The sequence below is a fragment of the Periophthalmus magnuspinnatus genome, chromosome 24, assembly GCF_009829125.3.
Source record: "Periophthalmus magnuspinnatus isolate fPerMag1 chromosome 24, fPerMag1.2.pri, whole genome shotgun sequence".
NCBI classification, from domain to species: domain Eukaryota; kingdom Metazoa; phylum Chordata; class Actinopteri; order Gobiiformes; family Gobiidae; genus Periophthalmus; species Periophthalmus magnuspinnatus.
This window is the reverse complement of record NC_047149.1, coordinates 1,899,329-1,922,876: the sequence shown is the minus strand read 5'-3', so window position 1 is coordinate 1,922,876 and position 23,548 is coordinate 1,899,329. Positions and strand designations below refer to the sequence as shown.

The 23,548-nt window shown below is 39.6% G+C and overlaps 1 protein-coding gene across 1 annotated transcript; it reads left to right on the top strand.

Annotated features, from left to right (window-relative positions):
- The first annotated feature begins 7,655 nt into the window (after positions 1 to 7,655).
- LOC117393137 (AN1-type zinc finger protein 3-like) lies at positions 7,656 to 23,460 on the top strand. Its single transcript, XM_033991333.2, has 6 exons — positions 7,656 to 8,211; positions 15,560 to 15,600; positions 16,462 to 16,698; positions 18,920 to 18,985; positions 19,520 to 19,687; positions 20,377 to 23,460. Exons 1-6 carry the CDS (start codon positions 8,144 to 8,146, stop codon positions 20,529 to 20,531), a joined length of 735 nt encoding a protein of 244 aa, XP_033847224.1. The 5' UTR covers positions 7,656 to 8,143; the 3' UTR covers positions 20,532 to 23,460.
- The last annotated feature ends 88 nt before the right edge of the window (positions 23,461 to 23,548 follow it).

The following is a 23,548-nucleotide window of genomic DNA, read 5'->3' as shown; positions in this document are numbered from 1 at the left end:
TAGCTGCTTGCAGTGTTAAGTTATTTCGAATATGGCGGAAATTTTGGAGATTAAATTTGACTACCTGTGCTACTTTTTTTATATGGCTTTTAAAAGAAAATGTTGGATCCGGAACTACTCCAAGGTATTTAAACTCTGAAACAAGGTTGAGCTCCTCTCCATTCAGAAAAACATTTGACCTGGTTGATTCTATGCAACGTTTTGAGAAATACATACAGACTGTTTTTTTTTGTGTTCAGCATAAGACACGAGTCCCTGAGCCAGTCCTGCACTGAGGATAGCGCAGCTGTGAGGTCTGTGGCAGCTTGTTGTATGTTTTTACCGTGAGTGTAGATGACTGCATCATCCGCATACATTTGCGAGAGGATGTTTGGGCATGCATTAGGTAGGTTATTGATAAAGAGAGAGAACAAGACCGGACCAAGGACAGACCCCTGAGGAACACCAGTGTCAGAGTCTAGCCAGGCTGATTTAACACCATCTACTACCACATACTGTTTCCTGTTGGACAGGTAAGATTTAAACCGTAAAAGTGCCTGATCAGAGATGTTAAACTGAGCTAGCCTGGATAACAGTATCTGATGGTTTACACAGTCGAAAGCTTTCTTCAGATCTAAAAAAACAGCTCCGACACAGGGATGCTTATCAAGCAAACTCTTAGTGTTTTCTGTTAACACACACAGGGCACTGTCTGTGGAGTGATGTGTTCGAAAACCAAATTATAGTGGGTGTAATATGGGCTGGGTATTTTCTAAATGGGCAGTCAGAAGTTTCACTACCCATTTTTCTGCTATTTTAGATACAATGGGGAGTATGCTTATGGGTCGGTGGTTGGACATGTGTGTTTTAGTACCTGATGTAAAAATTGGTGTCACTGCGGCCACTTTCCAATCTGTTGGGACTATGGAACTTTTAAAAGACAGATTAAGAAGATGAGTGATTGGACGTACAAGAGAGTCTTTGTGTTCTTTTAAAAAAATTGTGTTAAGGCCAAATGCATCCAGGGCTCTTGAAGTTTTCAATCCAGTGATGATTTTTCCCACTTCATAATCTGAAATTTCAGTGATCCTGAAGGTTGACTGATTGTCGGAACAGACAGGTGGAATAAAATGATGAGTAATCTCTTTTACAGAGTTTATAAAAAAGCAATTGAGGTTAGTGGCAATGGAAAGAGGATCTTTGATAATTGAGTTACTTATTTGAAGCTCCAAATTCTTGCTGTTATTATTTGACTTTTCCGAGTAGTTTGTTTAGGTTTTGCAATATTAATTTCCCATTTCCATTAGCATTCTCTATGACCTTAATGAAGAAGTTAGCTTTAGCCCGTCTCAGAGTCTGTATTACCTTATTTCTCATGTGTGTGAACTTCTGACGGTCTGTTGTTAAGCCTGTTTTCAGAGATTGTTTTAATAACTGATCCCTGACTGACATCAGATTTTTACATTCTTTATTCAGCCATGGCAAATGGCATATTTTCTTACATTTAAATCTACGTCTCCTGGAATAGCTTGATATGACATCTTTCACAGTTTGGATGAGTTGTCTGCTGCAGTCTTCAGGATCGTCACTAGACAGGATTATGTCCCAGTCCAGCGCTGACAAGGCTGTGGCCACATTTTGTCATTGGTTGCAAGGGATAATTTCATATCATTCTGTTTTCTGTTGCATTACAAATGTTGTTGTTTACCCTGGATTTATAAAGTTTCCTAGAGAAGAGTATTATATTATGATCTGAGAGACCAGTCAGGAAATTATAGGTTTTTGTGATTGTGTCAGGCCTATTACTAAAGATGAGATCAATTCGAGTTTCTGATGTTTAGTAATGCTTGTGGGTTGCTCTACAAGTTGAGAGAAATTAAAATTATCTATAGTACCTTTCAGTGTCTTTCTGTCTTTCTTGCAGTCCCAATTCACATTAAAATCTCCAATAACAATTATTTCTTTAGACTTATTGTGTGTTGTGTGATGCTTGAGTAGTAACTGCAGTTGTTCATAGAAATCTGTTTTGGCTGATGGAGGACGATAGAGGCAAACCAGTGTAAAACTCATCTCTGTAGAGAGGGATATTTTCACTCAAATACTCTCAATTTGAACCTCATTGGGTGCATCAAGTTGTAAGCACTCCAGAGTATTTTTCACATAAAGGAGCACCCCTCCACCTCTTCCTTTATCCCTGTCCCTTCTGAAAACCTTGTAATTTGGGAAAACAACACCTGCTTCAGGGGATGATCTTGTTAGCCAGGTTTCTGATAGTCCTAATATATCGATATTTTAATTATTTAAAATATGGTCCAGTTGCTCACGTTTAGGGAGCATGCTTCGTATATTTATGTGGGCGCAAAGTAGCCCTTTTGGTTTATTTTTTTTTTTGTCCCAAAACAGTTTAGCCTGGTTCAGCGTCTTAAAGATTTTTGTCTTGCGATATATTTTTATCACATGATTTCTGATCTTTTTAGAACCTTGATAACAGGCTAGTGCAGGCTGTGTTTGTGTTGCGTACCCCGTTTGGATCTTAGACGCTGACGTAATCACAGTGACAGCCGGTGACCCGTGTCCACCGGTGCACCCTGTTGTTGTTGATGTTTGTAGCTGTTTCGGTGCTAAGCTAGCAGCCACCGCATCAGGTCCGCTAAGGTCCACTGTTATTGTGTACATCTATACCAGGGGTCACCAACCTTTTTTAACCTGAGAGCTACTTTATGGGCACTGAGTCATACGTAGGGCTACCAGTTTGATACGCTCTTCTGAAATAATACATTTTCTCAGTTTGCCTTTAGTTATACATTATTAATAATGATAAATGATAATCGTCTATGTGAAGACACTGATCATGTTGCAAGACACTGATCACATTAATGATTTCTCAAAATAATTATCAACAATGAGCAAGGAGGGAAACAGATATCAGTATTCAGCACTTTAACTTTACTAATCTTAGTAATTGTTAAATTTCCAGACGACACTTACATCACTACATCTCACAGGAAAAGTATCCCATTTTCACTATCCATTGACAAACCTTTTTAACAAAACATAAATAATATACATTGCACCATGTTTCATAAAGTTATCAATTATGTAATGTTAAAGAAAAATAAGCTTACATATTTTTAAATAAATCTCGGTTGCGTTGTTTGACTTTTTCACCGGTGTCGTGAAAAAAGCCTGTTGTTTACCCAAAGCTGCGTTTAGCTCTGGGCTTGTTCTGCCCATAGTGTGCGCCCCCGTGGGGAGTGCGCGTCCCCGTGGGTAGTTAGTGTGGAGCTTTGTGAGACGTAGTGAAGTGTCCTTCCACATTGTGCCGCTTTGCCGTCACCACAGTCGCTCCGCTCGAGATACGCGCAGGTTTACGCGCAAGTTTCTTTTATAGTCTTAAATCGTTGTGAAAGTGATCTCTTTATTTTCTACCATGTTTTGGAGTAAGAAACTGCTTTCAGCGCATCCTCACAGCGCTCGCGAGCGGAGCACCGGTTTTGTCACGCGCACAATACTGACCTTTGAAGTGAGTAGGTCAAAGTTCACCTTACCTTATCTAAACTTCACGTATAATGAACATATATTTAAGATATTGTCATTTTTAAATCTATATAAACGCAAGGGTGATTTAAAAAAAAAAAAAAAAAGCAACAGAATAAAATTAAATTTTAGATGTAGCTCATTAGTGAGTTGTGCTATTTTTAGAACCGGTCTGCGGGCGACTCATGTGGGGCTTGGGGGCGACATGGCGCCCGCGGGCATAGGGTTGGTGACCCCTGATCTATACAGTTGAAACCAGAAGTTTACATACACTATTTTTTAAAAAAACCCCACATTTCTCACTGTTTGACATGAAATCAGATTAATTAGGATTACCAAACTAATTTCTATTAGGATAATGAGACAAGGATTTTTGTTAGACAGTTTTTCATGACTTTCTTTAAGATAAGCTAGATAAGATATGCCTTTATTAGTCCCACAGTGGGAAAATTTCAAAAGTCAGAAGTTTACATACAGTAAGATTACCGGGACTTTAAACAATTTGGGGAAACCCAGATGATGATGTCATGTGTTTGGAAGCTTCTGATTGTTTTATTGACAAAATTAAGAGATACACATGTGCATGCATTTGAAGCAGACCTGAAACACACTTCTTCTTTTTGTAACATCATGGAAAAGTCAAAAGAAATCAGCCAACCAAGTCTGGTCCATTCTTGGTGCAATTTCCAGACGCCTGAAGGTGCCACATTCATCTATTCGAACTATTATACAGAAGTATACAGACCATGGGAATGTCCAGCATCACACCAATCAGGAAGGAGACAGGTTCTGTGTCCCAGAGATGAATGTGCTTTGGTCTGAAATGTGCAGATCAACCCGAGAACAAAAGCAAAAGACCTTGTGAAGATGCTGCTGAAGCTGGTAAAAGTGTGTCATTATCCACAGTGAAATGAGGACTGTACCAACATGGGCTGAAAGGACACTCTGCAGGAAGAAGCCATTACTCCAAAAGAAACATAAAAGGCCAGGTTACAGATTGCAAATGCACACAGGGACAGAGACTTTAATTTTTAGAGACTGGTCCTGTGGTCTGACAAAACTAAAATTTAACTGTCTGGCCATAATGAACATTGCAATGTTTGGGGGTAAAAGGTGGAGATTGATAGCCTGAGAATATTTCACAAAATAGATGGCATCATGAAGAAAGAACATTATGTGGAAATACTGAAGCAGCATCTCAAGACATCAGCGAGGAAGTTAAAGTTTGGGCTCAAATGGGTCTTTCAAATGGACAAAACTGCCAAACTGGTTACAAAGTGGCTTGAGGATGACAAAGTCAGTGTTTTGGAGTGGCCATCACAAAGCTCTGAGCTCAGTCCTATTGAAAATGTATGAACAGACCTGAAAAGGCCTGTGAGAGCAAGATGGCCTCAAACTTGGCTCAGTTACACCAGTTCTGTCAGGAAGAATGGGCCAGAATTCCTGCCAAGTATTGTGAGAAGCTTGTGGAAGGAAATCCAAAACGTTTGACTCAAGTCAAACAGATGGAAATTAGTATTTTTTTGCTATAATCTGGCATATTTACACAGTGTTTTTACAGATGTTCATTAATATGTGCTGTCCCTATCAAATAAATAAATAAATAAATAAATAAATAAATAAATAAATAAATAAATAAATAAATAAATAAATAAATAAATAAATAAATAAATAAATAAATAAATAAATAAAGTACTACTGAAATGTAGGTAAACATCTGACTTTGAAATACTGAATGAAAAATTGTCTAAAAAAATCCCTCTCTCATTATTCTGGCATTTAGCAAATAGAAATTATTTTGGTTATCCTAACTGAGCTAAAACAGGAAAAGTTTAGTTTGATTTTATGAAACAGCAACAGCCCCCCCCCCCCCCCCCCCCCCCCCACACACACACACACACACACGCACATATCATATATACTTTTGAATGAAAACCTCCATACAGAAATTCCATGAAATATGACAACAATCCAGCGCTCTATACAGTTACAGTGTTTGTGACATCACCTGCTTGTCTCTATGGAGATTAACAGATTTAAAGCTATACATTGGCACATTTAAGGCAAGGAAACATCAACAGTTTGTGAACCATAAACGTTACATTGTGCATCTAACTACAATATGTTGTTATTGTTGTTGTTGTTGCTTTGTATTAAAGGTCCTATATTACACATAATTTACTCTTGTGAGCTTTAAGTCAGGTTCTAATGCTGTTCCCTCCTCAAAAACATAACGGGAGTTGTGCTTTGTTTCATACATGTTTGAGTAACACTTTATTATTAGTCTATGTACATCTCTAAAGCTCAAAATGCTCTGTTCCACCTTGTGATTTAGTGGTAGTTTTCAGATTAACAGCTACCTTTTACCTTTAGTTTAGTAGAAACAGTGGAGCACTTCCTGTATTACCACATGACATCACAAGGTGGAACAGAGTGTTTTCTGTTTGAGAGAAGAACTCAGCTTAAATATGCAGGGTTTTTTGTTAAACATGTGTGAATGAAACAAAACACAACTCCAGGTCTGTTTTTGATGAGGAAAGAACATTATTACAGATCAGAAAATTGCATAATATGGGCCCTTTAAAATAGACACTTGTCTGGTTTTTATCTATGTATAAAAGTTAAATTGTTTCCATCCCATATCTGGACAGAGATCAACTAAAATGCAATATACACATACATTAAACATTAAGTAAATACATAACTTTATTTTTAATACAGATGGGGGCAGATAAAATGAATATGGCTAAAATGCAGATTATTTTGTAATACAGTGAGTTTTTAGGTCTTTTCACTTATAGAAATGATCAGGTTCAACATTTGTGAATTTACCTTTTGGGTATTTAATGACATTGTACAATGGCTCTTGCCCCCATCTAAGAGTATGACATCATCACATTTTAAAATCTGAAAATCAGCAAACCGATAGAGGAGTTCTAACCTGGTTTACTTGCTAGACTAGTTTTGTGTTGTTCTATTGTTCTTTGGAAGTCTCTGGTCCTCTGGCGTGGACCCGTACTCAAAAAGACCCCAGTCCCATCAGTTTGGAGCTGACAATTGACCAGTAATGCCAATCATTTAGGTTTTTAAATAATTAAGCATGATAACGATCATATTTTTTGAATGAATGAAGAAAGAAGAAAACAAAACAAAGAAAATGCTACATTAACTGTAAAACAATATACAGACTTTATCCTAACAATTATAATAATAATAATAAAATACAATAATTACATTGAGCAGAGGTAGATAAATGATGGTAAAAGAAAATAAACACACCTTTACGAGTGCAGTGCAAATCTTTTTGGCATTTTGGTCCAAAATGTGATGTCCAATCTAGTGTAAAATTGTGTGACTAGGTTCAGCTTTGATATGCAAATGAACTGAAGTCCAGACAGTATTCACAGGTTACACCACACTTAAGATCCCAGTTTACCGTGGGAATATTCTGAACTGCTCTTTTAAACTGTCAAATCAGTGTATATTACTGATCACGTGTGATGTGAAATCCAGCCTCATACTCTCTGCCCTGGCCCCTGAGATAAACCACATTCACTGAGCAAGGTGAGCAAAGTGTCTTGCCTGAGGACACAACAGTTTGCATTAGAACCAGTCTGCTATACCTTCAACTAAGGCCTAATATTTACACAGGATCAAATTATTTAACAAACGTATTATTGTGAAATCCTGGGTGTAGGTTATAAATATATAGATATAAAGTTATTGGGCAAACATTGTCCAAGGTATATGGACTCCAAATAACATATCTACATTCCATACACTAAAAATGTCCCATCTGGCTTAGACTTTGATTTAAAAATGCAGTTGCTTTATTAAAATCATTAGAACGGTCACCTTTTCTAATCGCTGCGCTAATATTTACTTTTAAAAGCCTTGTCTTATCAGTGTTGAGGGGATTACACTAATGATCCAAGCCAGCTCTCCCTTCGGCCTGCCTTTCCCCGCTCTTCCCGGGCCTATTTCACCACTTTAACCTTCTCTAAACTGTACATTTGCTTTGTTAAACGTCGAAGGCGAAGGTAAACTCTCTTTTTTTCCTCTTTTTGTGAAAATGTGCATTATTTTCGCTGTCCAATATTGACATTTGTAGTTTGATGGACGCGTTTCCGGGCCGAGCTCATTGACGTGTAAATGGGGGTGGCCCGGGCCTTCGGAGGGGGATGTCCTTCGCTTTTTGTCGCTTTTCGCTTCTTATCACACCCTCTCTCGTATTCAACATTGGAATTGTTTTGTTTTTTACTCTTCTGCCGAATATTTAAAGGATTTCGAGGCGTGTTAGTCGACGCCGTATTCCGCCGTCTCCCCCCGGGTTTCCCTTTAACGATTGTAACGTCCTAACGTCCAGCTGATTGCATTGAGGAGCAGCGTTCAATTCTGTCCCTTTTTTCCCCTTTGAGGCTTTTTGTTCGACTTTTGCGTTAACCGTGGCGCTTTTTCGCTCGATCTCACTGCCTCTTTCTAGCCTCTCCTGGACCATAAACCCTCTAGTTGTTTTGTCTTTCCGTGCAGCTCGAATGCGGGATCGTTTTTGTCGCTGAAAAGAGCCAGGCCGCAAACGAAGCCTCGCGTTTTCTTGACGGGTTGCTCCGGGTCAGACGCACCAGTCATGGGCGACACCAGCGAACGCAGCAAAGCCTCTACTCTCCCTCCCCGCTGTCCGTGCGGATTCTGGGGGTAAGTTTATCCACACATTTCCCACATCCAGATCTTTAAATGAATTTGTGCTAAACTGGTTCAACTTGTCTCCAGCCATTGTTGTTGTTCTCTGGTACGGGCCAACGGGTGGGGGGTTGGGAAGTTGACTAATAAATAAATCACCTTAGCTTAGAAAGTCGCCTTATTTTCGTTGTTTTCCCACATTAAACGCTCTTTTTTGTAAGTTTCTTCCACTGACACGGACATCACATGTTTAAACTCGTATTTTGGCCTGATTTGGGAGCACAGGAGGTGACGTACCGAGATACCAAAGTGATTTATTGCTAGCAGGTTGCATTCAAACCTGTTTTCTGGCCCCACCTAAAGCTAAAGCAGTACTAAAACGAATCACCTGGCTACTTAAGACTACAGTTTGGGGTTTTATCGAGTCATTGGGCCATTTTGGAGTTAATTTGCGTCGCTTTTGCTCTGTCTTGTCAACTAGTGAGTGTGTGTTGCATACCGGATGTGAAAGACTGATGGATCCCGTGTTAACCCAATAGGAACTCACCTTTATTCTATTAAACGGCGAAATCTGAACAAAATCATGTCATTTTTCTCAATCTAGCAATGTTTATTAGCAGCTAAGTCAGTATTTTAGCTGTTCTCTGATAAAGTATTACGGTATATTTATAGGACAACGCCTGATGTAAAGGAGGAACTGACATGACTGTTAAAGCCTACTACCTTACACAATGACAATTCTGAAGTTACTAACCATTCAAAAATGTGACCACCCCCCGTTTAAATATGATTATAATAAGAATAGACAATGAGTTATTAATAATGTTTTATTTTTTACATTTTATCCATATTTCTCCATCCAAATTTAGCTTGAGATCAGTCATTCTCATCGTTTCTGAAGCACTTGACTTTGCTCAAATCAAATTAATATCAGATTTTTGGTCATCTTTATCTTAACCCTTATTAACAACTGCTGTAGTCATGGTTTAGTCACATTATAGACCTGCCTTAGTGCATATATAGACTCAGGTATTCAGAAAGCTGAACATGTTATTCCATACTACCAGGTGTGAAAGCATCAAGAATGTTTGTAGTTGTGTCACATCTGTTACCTTTTAAAAAAACCTACACTGATCCTATTTCCACTGTATTTTAATGCACAAGTTATGTGATGATAGAATAATATGACAATAATAAGACCAAAACTGCTAGTCAAATGTAGCTGTATGTGTCTCTTGTGTAAAAGTCAGCCATGTGTTAAAAGGAGCATCTACGTTTCATGGTGTTATTTATAAAGGGAACGTGACTCGGAATTGCCTGATATCCATCCAAGGCCCTGACAAGTGGCATTCCCTCAGAACCTCTCATTCATCAGTGCGCAGTGCATATATTAGACCTGCTAAAAGAAAGTTTAATATGAGGCTGAAAGCTGTGGAGGTATGCACATGGTAAGGGTGGGGATTCATTTGTTTAAGGGCCACATTTGAGAAGGTTACTGTGGCAGATTGGTTATCCCATCTGGTCCTCCTCAATAAGGAGGTTGTGGGTTAGATTTCTGATCTCTCTGCCTGCATGTACTCTATGCCTATTGTTATACTTTATGGCTAAACTTTGGAATGCAGACATTTTACTTGAAACCAAATGAGAGACTGAGACTGGATTGCCACAGTACTGTAAATTTTGGACTGTAACTCACGACTTTTTTCCCCACGCTTTGAACCCTGCGGCCTATACAAAGGATTTTTGGATTTTTACTGGCTAATGGCCACCGGGGGGCACTCTCTACCACTAAATGCAAAAGTGAGACAGACGTGGGAAAAGATGCACTGAAGAATGCACTAATTTTGATTTTGAACTCTCATTTTGTTCATCATGTACACAGCATCATGTAAAACACACAAAGAAATGCAAATGATGCAGCTTTTAAGTTAAAGGCAAAGGATCTGGCATCAAAGAAGGAAATAGAGCCACTGCATGTAAGTTTGGCATTAATGAATCGATGGTATGACGTTGGAGGGGCCAAAGAGAAGAACTTGGTCAATGTAAAAGGATAACAAAAGCTTTCAGAGGAAATAAAAGCAGATGGCCCATGTTGGTGCTGTTTTATTTTCTAAACATGCAGGTATGTGTTCATGGCCTGTTGGCGCCGTACTGCTGATTTTCAGGCACAGTTTAAAAATTAAAACAAAAAAAAAACTTCCATGTTCTGTCTTTTTGTGTAAATATCTCATGTTACAACATGAAAACCTGCGGCCTATATTCAGGTGTGGGTTATATATGTACAAAATTGATTTTCTTTTAAAATTCTGCTGGTGCAGCTTATATTCAGGTGTGCTCTATAGTTCGAAATTTATGGTAGTTTGTTCGGTCCAGTAACTCACCAAGACATAAAGGACTACTATTCTGACAAACATAACAATTAAATGCAATTTAAAAAAAAAAAATAATTAGATCAACATGCACAATTAAAGACATCCACGAGCTGCAGCAGTTGAGACATGATACTGGCTAAAATATGAACAATGTCTGCACAGTGGAATATTTGATATGGATATGAAGTTGTTTTTGTTCAGAGAAGGACACATTTGTATAATGCATTCTGTCTGGTAGACGAGTGAGCAATGACAAACTGCCTTTAAAGGTCCTATATTACACAAAATTGATTCTTTCGAGCTTTTACCCATGTTATAATGTTTTTACCTCCACAAAAACATACTCTTTATTTGATCCAGTAACTCTTTATTATTTGTCTGTCTACTCTCCAAAGCTGAAATTGCTCTGATTTACCTTGTGATGTCATGCTATGTGAGTTTTTAAGTTAGGTGCTACCTTATACCAGTAGAGATGGGTTTTTCATTTGAAAGAAGAACTCAGCCTAAATCTACAGGGTTTGTGTGTTAAACATGTGTGTATGTTTTTGATGAGGAAACTACATTATAGCATAGATCAGAACATAGTGTAGTATTGGCCCTTTAAACATGAGTATCCTCTGTAGTAAAGAATTAATGTTACTTAAATGTACTGTAGCCCAGTCTAATATCGCAGTGTTTTGACCCTCCCCCAGCCTGTACTCCAGTTGTCTCCGTTTGCTGTGTCCACAAAACCCTCCTGTTCTGGGGCCACCTGTCAGCGGCAGGTGCTCTGCTCCTGCCACACGGATACAGGGCTGTTCAGAGGTTTCAAATAAAGCTGCAAAAGAACAAGGGATTTAGACATATCAGTGCAGGTAGAGTTATAATTAAAAATAGGGCCAGTCAATATTGACCACAAATATGAATATATGAATATATTTGGATGATCCCAATGATAATATTCCCTCAAAGTGTGGTCAAATGTGCCTGTAAAAGTCGTAGCTAAGGTTAACACATTGCACAAAAAGCAAATGGTCTGTAAAATGAAACACAAAACTGAAGATTATATGGCAAGTTTTTTTTTTCCTTTTTATAATGACATGTAAACTATTGAGCATTCATGAGTAGGGCTGGGCACCGTTTGATTTTTTTTTTTTAATCGATAGCAGTACTTTAACAATGTCTATTTTTCGATACTGGTTCCTGAACGGTTCTTTCTTTGGTGCCTGTATTTTTTTATGAGTGTAAAGTAATGGACATTAGTAAGAAAATATTTTTTAACCCTTTAATTACATTATAACTGTTAATTCATATTTTAAAACATAATACTGGGCTATACCAGGTCCACTCAAAACAAATGGACATGCAAATGAACTAGAGGCACAGCGAACCCTCACATGGACTCACTCTTAAGTTCACTTTTGTTTTCTTCTTATACAACACTTTAGATCAGAGGCAGTGTTGTGGAACACATGGTTTTTGTTTACGCTTTTGCTTATTGGATGGAGGAGGATTATCGGCAACTTTACACAGACTCATTTGGCTGCATTTTTACGCACACATCCTCCACATTTGATATTTACAAATCAGGCATTTACCAGACGAAGAGGATGAGTTTGGCCAAGTTTGGTTCATATTATCTGTTTGGCTTCAGCTTTACGTGGACACTGCAGACTGGACGTGGATTTATTATTAGGCAGAATACTTTGACTCTGAAACACTGTGAAGGCTGGAGACTTGATATGTTTTCAAGTGGATTTGCACTTGTTTCTTCATCTCTTTTGTTTTAGCGATGAGATAATGCACTGAGGTGTGTTTGGTCACATGTAGGCCTGTGTTAGGACATGTATAGGTCTGTATTAGGACACGTGTAGGTCTGTGTTAGGCCTAGACGTGTCCAAACACAGGACATTTGTAGGCCTGTGTTAGGACACATGTAGGTCTGTGTTAGGCCTAGACGTGTCCAAACACAGGACGCATGTAGGCCTGTGTTAGGACGCGTGTAGGCCTGTGTTAGGACGCGTGTAGGCCTGTGTTAAAACACAATGCGATTTGTGGCATTGTGGCTTGTGCAGAGTGCAGTTATGAGTGTGAACACCTGCGCTGCTCATCAGTGTGGTGTTTTTATATGTATGTATTTGGAAACCTATGGTGGATAAGCTCTGCCGATATGTAGGGGCAATTTTGATTATTTTCCACAAATTCTGTAATGTAAGTATACCACCAAACACCATTTTAGCGCTGTGTTGTCATGTTTTGTGCTGTGTCCTCTATGTACTAAAGTGTAAATTAAGCTTTAAGTGGATTCTTTAGGCACCAGGTCGGCCAAGGCAAAATATCAGCTTGTGCTGGAGATTTAAGGCTGATTGGTGATTTGCAGTTTTGATCGTATTGGCTAATTGCTATATCGATCTATCTCTATTGGCAACTGTCCAAATTTTTCATAATTTTGAAACCCTTTTTTTTTTTTTTCAGGCTTACATTAACATCTGTCACAGGCCCAAGCATGAAAAATAGCCTTCTTTTTCTGACATTTTACTGAAATGTTTATTAATGTACACTGTCCCTGAGATTAATAAATAAATACATAAATAAAACTGCACTTAGGACAGGACTAGACAATATGACAAAAATAATCCCGCCTATCGATCACAATTTATTTATGTTTTGTTAAGTAAAAATTTCTTCCATACAGTGCTCTCCCACAAACCTTAAGACAGGTATACCCAAAGTTCGGCCCGGGGACCAATTGCGGCCCGTGTACAAATTTCCACTGACCCACAGCCTGTGGAATAAAAATGATTATGTGTGGCCCATCCGCACTGTTGACCAGTGTAAAATACACATGTACAAACTATATTATATTTCACCAGAAGATGGCAGCGGCCTCGAGGCTGCACTCTTGCTGACTTTTATTGCCAAATGGATAAAGGCAGGTTTAAAGAAATTCAAACTTTTGTTAAGTAAATGCTGTATTTGTTTGGTTCGACATGTGGGAGAAGACATTCTTGGTTACAAACTTTAACAAGAAACATGTGAGGACAAGACTAACTGACTCTCACCTGCGTGATGTTTTGCGTATCAAAACCACTGTCTTTAAGCCAGACCTGGCCTATTTACTACAGTCAGAGTTCAGTTTCACCCTTCACATTAGTGCAGGCAGGTTACTTGTGAATAAATTATAAAATCTCAGTGAACTTATTTTATTGTGATTACCAAAACCACAGTTTAAATGTTCACGTTTTCATATTTATAATTTGTGTATCATTCATTTTGTTTTTGAAAGGTGAAAGCCATTTGCAATAAAAAGTAAAAAATAATCAAATAGTTCATTTGCATTTAATGTTAATGGTTCAAAGAATGATCAGGCCGAAAGGTCAGTCTCCACATATTTTCACGTCACCAAATTTGGCCCTCTGTGCAAGAAGTTGGGACACCCCTGCCTTAAGATCACTGGTTCAATCCCCGTATTAAGCAAGACTCTTCCCAGCTGCCTGATGGCCAGATTTCTTTTATTGCCAATGGGTAAGATTGATGTTTGTAATTTTTGCACAATTAATCCTGTATCTAATGCCATTGCCTACTATTTGGAATATTCAAGGTAGATTTTGAGTACATTTTTAATAATCTAAAATGAACTCCTTAAGTTGTTTCCACCTCAAACAGTACAGTAGTGAGTGACACAGAGGTACTCGTCCATGGCTTTGTCCTGAGGCGATCATTAGGTTAATATTTCCCCTAATAATTTCAATAAAGGCGCAGGTCAAGGCCAAAGGTTCCAGTTTGTCCACACCTTTCTTTATCTGAATAACCAGACTCGGTCCATCTGCGACGTCTATAAAATCCTATCACATTTTGAGCTATGTGCAAGTTTCATAATCAGTTTTAGGGCTCTTGCTAAATTGTGCCGTGATAAAATGTCGTCTTTGAGAACTAAATGTCCCTATATCTACATGGGGTCTTATCATAAACTGAATAAAGAAGTGGACTGAGTGAGTGTGACATCACTCATTGCGTTCGGCTCCAGTCAAATGAAGCTCATCCAGCTAGTGGTTATAGAGCCGAATTTTCGAGTTCAATATTTGGGATTTTGATCACCAGTATTGGAGCAACCAAAGAGCCAATCTGGAGCGAAGCTGATTAAGGTAACGCCCCTTCCCAACTGCACCGCTGGTTTAGCAGGGAACGGGAGTTTAGCAACGCTGTCAATCAAACCTGCTGCTAACAGGGGAAAGATGGCTCCTGATTTGTCTGTTATTAATGTTCATATCTTGATTTACCAACACAATAGTGAAATAAAAAATATCATGTAGAGCGGATTCATACGATCATTTTAAGACCATAATGACAAGTATAACAGCAGCAGTTACAGAGAGGGGGACATAGTTTTCTAAATAAAGTGAATTAGAACCAAAAACACGCCCATGATCACTTGCTATTTGTAACGTGTCAGCTAGCAGGTTAGCTGCGTCCATCTACATATGCAGTCTATGGGTCTTACTGTAGTTACCCTGTAGTTTAGACCGCTACAAACTAGTGTTGTCACAATATTGAAATTTCAAACTTTTGATAGTAAGGAATAGACGTCTGTCCCATTCTGATACCATGATGGTCATAAAAACACTTTCTTTAGACAATAGAATGTGATTTTCCACATTAAGTGTTAGTACTTTGTTTTTTCTTCCCATGTATGTTATGTGTGTAATTCCTCATTGTCCAGTAGGTTCATAGTGGTCCATGGGTGTATACTAGTCTGTGTCTTATACTTGTGAAACATACAGAGACATCATTCTAAATATACTCAAGAAAGATTCATTTCTGTCAATGGGACTGTTTTAGTATTGATACCTGCTCAAATGAGCATCTATCCTAGTTTTAGTATTGATTAGTATCTGTTTTTCAATACTTTTGACAGCCCTAGAATAGAGTAAAAAAACAAACAAAAAAAACAAAACAAAATATATGTATATGTGTGTGATTTGACTAACCCCATTCCCCCTCTGTCTACTCAGATCCAGTAAAACCATGAACCTCTGCTCCAAGTGCTTCGCTGGTGAGTCGTTTGACACATAGGCCTGTCACTATAATTACTATAATGACTTATCATTCACTGTATTTTCATACAGTGAATGATAAATGTACTTTGGGGCTCAATATTTATTGTGTGTTCAATTTCTTTGTGAAAATGAGGAGATTTGGGGTATTTTTATTATAATACAATTCTATGGCTATTACTGCTTCATTCTGTCATTTATTTGTTGCAGCTCAGGTCTTTGAACGATACTGTCTGTTTAAAATGGTTTACTGGGATTATCCCGCATATTATTTTTATTATTATTATTTTTGTATCTGTGGCATAAAGTACTTTGACTATTACCGTTTGTCACAGTACATCTTTGTAGCGATATATTGTGCTTAAGCAATTATGATTTATGACGTGACAGGCCTGTTGATACGTTTGAAAATTTGGATATTCAGTTGTGTTTCAGATCACATCACTTTAAACGTGATTTGTGTGAAACTTGTTTTAAAAAAAATGAGATTTGGCAGGTTTTATGTTCCTCAGGTCAAACCAAGGTCATGCCAAACTCCCCCGACACAAAAGTGAACAAAAGGAACGAGATATCGGGCCAGATACCTATTACCAATGCTACTGGTTTGGACCTGGTTTAGCCCCCGGTTTAGTCTTGCTTGGCCCCTGGTTTGACCCCTGGCTTGGTCCCTGGTTTAGTCCCCGGTTTAGGCCCAGTTTGGACCTGGTTTAGTCCCCGTTTCGGACCTGGTTTCGGACCTGGTTTCTTCCCATGGCCTGTTCCACGGTCTGTTCCACAGTCTGTTCCACGGTTTGTTCCGGCCCCCGGTCTGGCCCCAGCTCTGGTCTCATTTCTCACCCTCTCTTGCCCCTGCGTTGTAGACATCCAGAAGAAGCAGCCAGGGGAGGAGTGCAGCTCAAAGCCTCTGCAGAGCTCTGGCAGTGGGGCGTCGGTGTTCAGTGCAGACCCCAGCACCTCATCCCCCCCTTCCCCCTCTCCTTCCTCCTCCTCCCCCTCCTCCTCCCCCTCCATCAGTTCCACGTCGCCCTCATCCTCACAGCCCGGCTCCAGCTCTGAGGCCTCCGCCGCACCAGAGTCACCGCTCAGCTCCAGGGAAGGTGAGACTAAAGCTGCTCTACCTTCACTGCTCTATAAAAACACTGCCATGGGAGTTTAGTGCATTTCCCCTCTCAGACCATTATATGGATCACAGAGAGGAGAAAAATGGAGTCAGCTGAATTTTAACCTTTTTATATTTTACCTTGTACTGTATATAATCTGTTTTTTTTACCAGTACTTTTCTGAATAGTTGACGTTTAAGCCTTGGGGTCCTGTGAGTGCAATTAAGGACAGTGTGAGTGGCATCTGCAATAAACCTGCCCCAAACCTTCACCTCTTCACCTTCACCTTCACCATCACCCAAATATAACTACTGTTCTGCACCTGTACTGTAGGGTTGTGTTCATGCTTCACTAACTTGACTCTGGCCAAATTGATATGTTTACTTCTACACATCAATCTGGAACGGCTCTTGCTGAAAGCGATCGGAAACAATATTGGCGCGTTCAAACTAAGACTTCAGTCTGGTCAAAGAGTCAGAACAGAAAAATCTAACTTTAGTTGAATCCAGTTGAGGGAAAAGCACAGGTGTTTTACCCTCCACTAAGGCACAAAGCGCTTCTGCACGTGTTTTACAAACTAAATAACCTGTATTTCTGCTAAACTTGTGTTGCCATATTGGTTTGTTTGGTGCTGGCTTCTACCTTAACAGTACTGTACGGTATACCACTGGCGTGGTGCGGGACCTATCACAAGAGAATGCTTCAGCCAGAGCCAACCAAGACAGATTCTCAAGAGTTTGTGAACAGGACTGGAAGCGGGCTCACCCAGGACTGGAGGCGGGCTCACCCAGGACTGGAGGCGGACTCACCCAGGACTGGAGGCGGACTCACCCAGGACTGGAGGCGGACTCACCCAGGACTGGAGGCGGACTCACCCAGGACTGGAGGCGGACTCACCCAGGACTGGAGGCGGACTCACCCAGGACTGGAGGCGGACTCACCCAGGACTGGAGGCGGACTCACCCAGGACTGGAGGCGGACTCACCCAGGACTGGAGGCGGACTCACCCAGGACTAGTGTGAATGCAGCCTAATATAAGGACTTTCCTCTTAAATATCACCATTCAGTTCTCCCTCCAGGTAAGATGCAGACACAGTTGGTCATAACAGTTAGGTTTGAAAGTGAGCGCATTTAAACAGATGTGGTATCTCCGTGGTGTCCTTGAACGCAGCACGGCTCACAGGTAGAGCAGTGATGAAATGCCTGTTTAACTGTGTCCAGGAGCAGATGGAGGAGGTCAGGGCTCCACAGAAACAACATGCAACTCAAAGAAACTGTCCAATATCCTACGTCTGCTGCAGTGTTGTGTTTACTGAAATGTATTGTGATACTACTACTACTACTATTATTACTGCTACTACTACTACTACTATTACTTCTACTACTAATACAAAACCAGACCTAAAGTTAAGTTTGCTCTTGACTTGTTGCTTTCATGTTGTTTATGCGTTTTTGTTTCCTGAAATCAAATGTACAAAGGTTGCAATGTTTTCCAACATTTGTAGTGGTTAGATTTTGTTACTTGACTCTTTTGTCAATTGTTGACTAAATGAGGGTTGAAACTAGAGATCAAACCATATGTTGTTGTTTTTTTTTTTTTAAACCATTGTCGATGCTGCTACTGATATATTAGAATCCAGAGGAGCCGAATAACAATCAGCATTACCGATATTTTTGGAGCGATATGTAGGACAGATTTTAATTACTTTCCCGAAAAATCTGATTTGAAATCACAGCTAATTTAAATATTGTCCATACTTTTTACTGCTCTGCATATTTAGACATTAAAGTTTAATAAGGAAAAATTATCTCAATAGAAATGATATTTCAATCATCCACAGCTTTGTTTTACTACTAGCCCATAATGGATCATTTTGTGCACTCATCACACTAAGTAGTATTAAAGTATTAAAGTGCAACATAAAGTAGTATTTTAAAATAAAGATTTATCAGCTCAAATGAAATATCAGCCTGTGGAGAAACTTTAAGGCCGATAGCTACGCAAACAAGAGCAAATATCGACCCAGTGTATCGGTGTATCTCTAATTGAAACTATAGTTGCAAAATGTTTTTTACTGTTATGTAATGAGCCTTATTTGCACTGTAGAACCTTTCAGAAAGCCACACTGGTGCAAAACTGTAAAGCTCATGCACAGTGTGAGGTCTTAGGTCTGTTCTGTTCTGATGTCGATTGCTCTGTTTGACTGTTGTGTTTCAGGAACTTCATCCACAGACACAGCCCAGGGCACCCTCTGCAACCCCACCAAACGCCCTCGGGAGTCGGGTAAGGCTCTCCCCTCTCTCCATTCCCCCTCTGCACCCCCACCAAACACCCTTGGGAGACAGGTACGGCTCTCCCCTCTCTCCCCTCTCACTCCCCTCGCTCCCCTCGCTCCCCTCGCTCCTCTCTCTGCTCTTCCCCTCTGCACCTCCACCAAACGCCTTTGGGAGTCAGGTAAGTCTCTCCCCTCTCCTCTCCCCCTCTGCACCCTCACCAAAAGCCCACGGAAGTCTGGTAAGGTCCTCCTCTCTCCCCTTCTCTCTCCTCTTCCCCTCTATACCCCACCAAATGCCCTTGGGAAACGGGTAAGGCCATCCTGTCTCTCGTCCTCTGGGGCTTCATTGTATGTCTTTTTATGATTGGTGGCAATTTTCACCAGGAAAAGCCTCATATTTGTATGTTTTTTCCTGGCATGCTGCCCTGTTTGTAAATGATAGGTTTCCTCTTCTTTTCCCTCTCCTCTTATTTATAACACCACCTTCATAACCTCTCTTCTCTCTCTCCTTGTTTGTTGTAACCCTGTTTATTTGCCCTCAGCTGCAGACACGGACAGCGAGGCGACCCCAGAGAAGCGCTCTCGGATGGGGGATAAAGACGATGGATTTGAAGGTGGCTCAACTCCCAAACAGAAGAACCGCAGACGCTGTTTCCGCTGCCAGACCAAACTGGAGCTGGTGCAGCAGGAGCTGGGCTCCTGTCGCTGTGGTATGTTCATAGACTATGTTTTATGTAAATGGACATAGCTTACCTCTTAGCTGCTTTCCAAATAGGAAGTGAGCATGGGTGTGATCATGGCACTATAATAAGAACTGGACAAGACACTCTAGTAGCCACTCCATGTACTGAAGATCCCAGGAGCTTGGGCTCAGAAAGTATTCTCCCATAGAACACTATGCATATTTTGGGAATTTATACATCCACACTTTTCACAAAGATTGTTTTTGTAGGTATTCTTCTGTATTTTCACAACATGAACATTTCAAAATTGTACATCCTCAAAGCGCCTAAAAGTTAGCTTTGTAAGATTTGACCTATCCCCACTCAAAGCCCACACTAGCCCCGCTCTAGCTGCCATCGCGCTGGTTGGTTAAACTGATCATGCGGTACACGTTCCTGATGTCACAGGGTGGAAGGTGGAAGCTCGTATTGAAGCATTGAGGAAGAGGAAAAAATATTTTTGGGCCCATGTGCCAATGAGCACAGGCCATTGAAGACGATAAGACGTCATCTTGGGTTCACCTTCCAAATTGTATTGTATTGTATTGTTCTTCCATGAGCACAATTCGGCTCCATCAACTTCACTTTCATTTGAAAAAACTGTGGCCTCTCTGATACACTCATTCCACTTGTTTATATAGTCTCTGGTCTAACCTGGTGCCATGTCTCTGTCTTAGGCTACGTTTTCTGCATGCTGCACCGTCTCCCTGAGCAACACGACTGCCTCTTTGACCATTTGGGCCGCGGCCGCGAGGAGGCCGTCCTGAAGATGGTGAAACTGGACCGCAAAGTGGGCCGGTCCTGCCAGCGCATCGGAGAAGAGTGCTCCTGATCCCCCCCCCCCCCCCCCCCCCCCCCAGAGGAACCCACAGGAACACCACGAGGAGGAGGAGGGCTGACAATAAACAAACTGAAAAGCATTATAACGCATCTGACTTCTCTGCTCCTGTTTTCGCGTTTGGAACTTGTCGTTTTAAGGTTCAGTTTCAAAAGAGACACGGGAAAAGGTGTTCATTTGGAGTGTTTTTGGAAGAAGCATGCTGTGGAATCCCAACCCAGGGATGACTACAAACATGGAGGATACATCTCACCAACTTCAGTCAGTTTTATACAATTTCAGAGATTTTTCATTTAGATTTCCAGTAAGTTCAGACCCAGAGGCATCGTGGGCCTAAGTGAGGGAAGAGTGGATGACTTGAGAAGCTACAAAAATGGCGGTTTGAGTCTTTTTGTTCATGTCACTGTTGTTTGAGAAGAATTGTGAAGGAGAATGGGACAAATGTGTGATAAAATATTTGGATTTCATCACATGCCTCAACGTAATTCCCAAGAAAACTTTTCAATATTTAGAATTATTGTGGAACTTAAACAACAAAAATTGCGGCCATAATTATAGCTTCCTTACACTTTTTCATTTGTTCATCTCACTGGTAAAATCAAAGAGGAGATTTGATGAAGTGAGCATTTCTAATCAACACAAAAAACTACAAATATGACGGGTATTGGAAATGTAATTAGTCTGTGTGCATGAATAATGGACACAACCACAAAAACTACAAAACATGGTGGACACAGTTTTCCACATTTTAGAAGAATTAGTTATTCACATTCACTGGTGGGAGGAATTATTTGGATATTGATTCATATTTTGAAGAAATTTTTCAAAACAAGATATGACCTGCTTTTCTTCACTTTTGGGAAATTTGTGTTGAATTCTTCTGCTCTTCTCTAATTCAATAATGATAATTAATAGAAAAACTGAAAACATTTTTATTTCTAACTATTCCAAAGGTCCTGTCCACTTTCCAAGCCTCAGGTTAAAAATATGTGCCCAGAATTTAAAGTTTGTGTTTCTCATTTTATAATGACTCATTTTGAAAAGATCTGTAGTTCTTCAAATGCCACTTCTCACCTCTTCCTCCATTTTCGATTTTTGAATTTTGTTTTCGCCACAAACTTGTAAAGTTTTGTAGTACATTTAAAATGTAATTTCCCCGTTTTATTAGTTCCAACTTCCCAAATGGTACTTAATATTTTGTGTATTCGAAATGACAGCAAAGTTTCACCAAAAATAATTCCCTCACCATTCAGTGCTCCCCATCTCTCCTTTAAACAACTCTCTAATTTATTTTATTTTATGATGTATGCGTGGGGAACGGGGATGAAATTTCATATATTTTTTGGGGAATTCAAATTTTGTTGCAACATGTGAACATACCAGGCCTCAATTACACAAAACTTGAAATTAAGAGCAAGTGTTTTGAACTTAAAACAGTTATATTTAAAAAAACAATTGTGGATTTGTAGAAAAAAATAAATAAAATGTTATAATATAAAAGAATGAAACACATTCCTATTTTCATTCACTTGATGCCTGTTTTGTTTACAGCAAAAAAATAACCTTTACTGAAGTTAATTTTCAAGTTCTAGCTGAATATTCTAGACATTCATTTAAAACGATTCTTTACCTTCATGAAACAAATCACATCTTTTTTAAAATTCTAATCGGTAGATTTCAAATGTTTCAAAAATAACTTTAGTTGCAGAAGTTGAAAATGTTAATTTACAATGGATGGTTACTTTTATGAAACTAATTGCATTTTAAAGGTACACTATGTAACTTTTTACTCCCACCATCAGCTCGTCACACACTCATACACTCATACTCTCACTCATACACTCAGACACTCATACTTCAGTGTGTGGTGGGGGTTAAGTGTCTTGCCCAAGGACACAACAGCAATCATCTGTGTGAGCTGGGATGGCACCACCAACCCATCGGTCAGTGGATCTGACCATTGTGCCAATGATGTTTATGTCAAGAGCGGGATTCAAACTGCCAACTTTCAGATCCGTGAACAAACACCAACAGAGCTACTGTCACTCGCAATGTTCCACACTATGGCATTAATAAACGTATCTATCTAGTACAAGTGTGACAAAACTGAAACTTGGCCTGTCTATTATGTCTATGGACGATGGGCTTAATGGCATACTGTGGAACATTCAAAGCACTAACATATCTTCATGGAATAAAATAGCTGGCAGACCCTTCGCCAGAAAAAGTGATGCTGGCGATATCCGTTTCTCAAAGCCAAAAAAGCCGAAAAACTACATGTATGACACTGGAAATCTAATTGGTTTGTGTAGATGAATAATGGGCGAAACTACAAAAATGGTTTTCAAAGCACTAACATCTTCATGGAATAAAACTGGTCGCAGACCCTTCACAAGAAAAGTTACATAATGAACCTTTAATTTGAAGTCAGTCTTTTCACAAAGTCAAGTCTGCTTCCATAAATTTGACAATAAGTGGTTTTGTAATTGTTTATTATGTTTTCTTGCGTTGAAATTCTGGACCTCTTGGATACAACCCTTGGAGTTTATCCAGTAATCTTCCTGATCATCTTTTCTGAAATGGCGGTACGGGACTCCATGACATTTTGGATTTTCAAAATATAAGCAGGACTGTGGCGCCAGCTCAAACTATGCTAACGCCTCCCTCTGCGTACACAAGGGATCTTATTTTGAGATTTGGAGAAAAGCAGAGAAAAGTTGTTGTTGGTTTTTTGGAGTGCGTGATGCGATGGATGACGTTTCTGTACCTTTTGAAGACAAATTATTTAACCTCATAATGTTTGAGTTACTTACACTTAGCATAGAGCGGCTTCTTTAGTTTCATGTGTAAAAGATTCTGTCCTAATTTCTCCTTAATTTTATCGTGTTCCATTTTCAGCGAGGAATAAACTGGATTAGAGGAACTTCTGTCTGCTGTTTTCAATATAGTCATGTTTAAACAGGGGGTATTGTGCAAAAAGATATATAAAACTATATTGACCAACAGTTTTT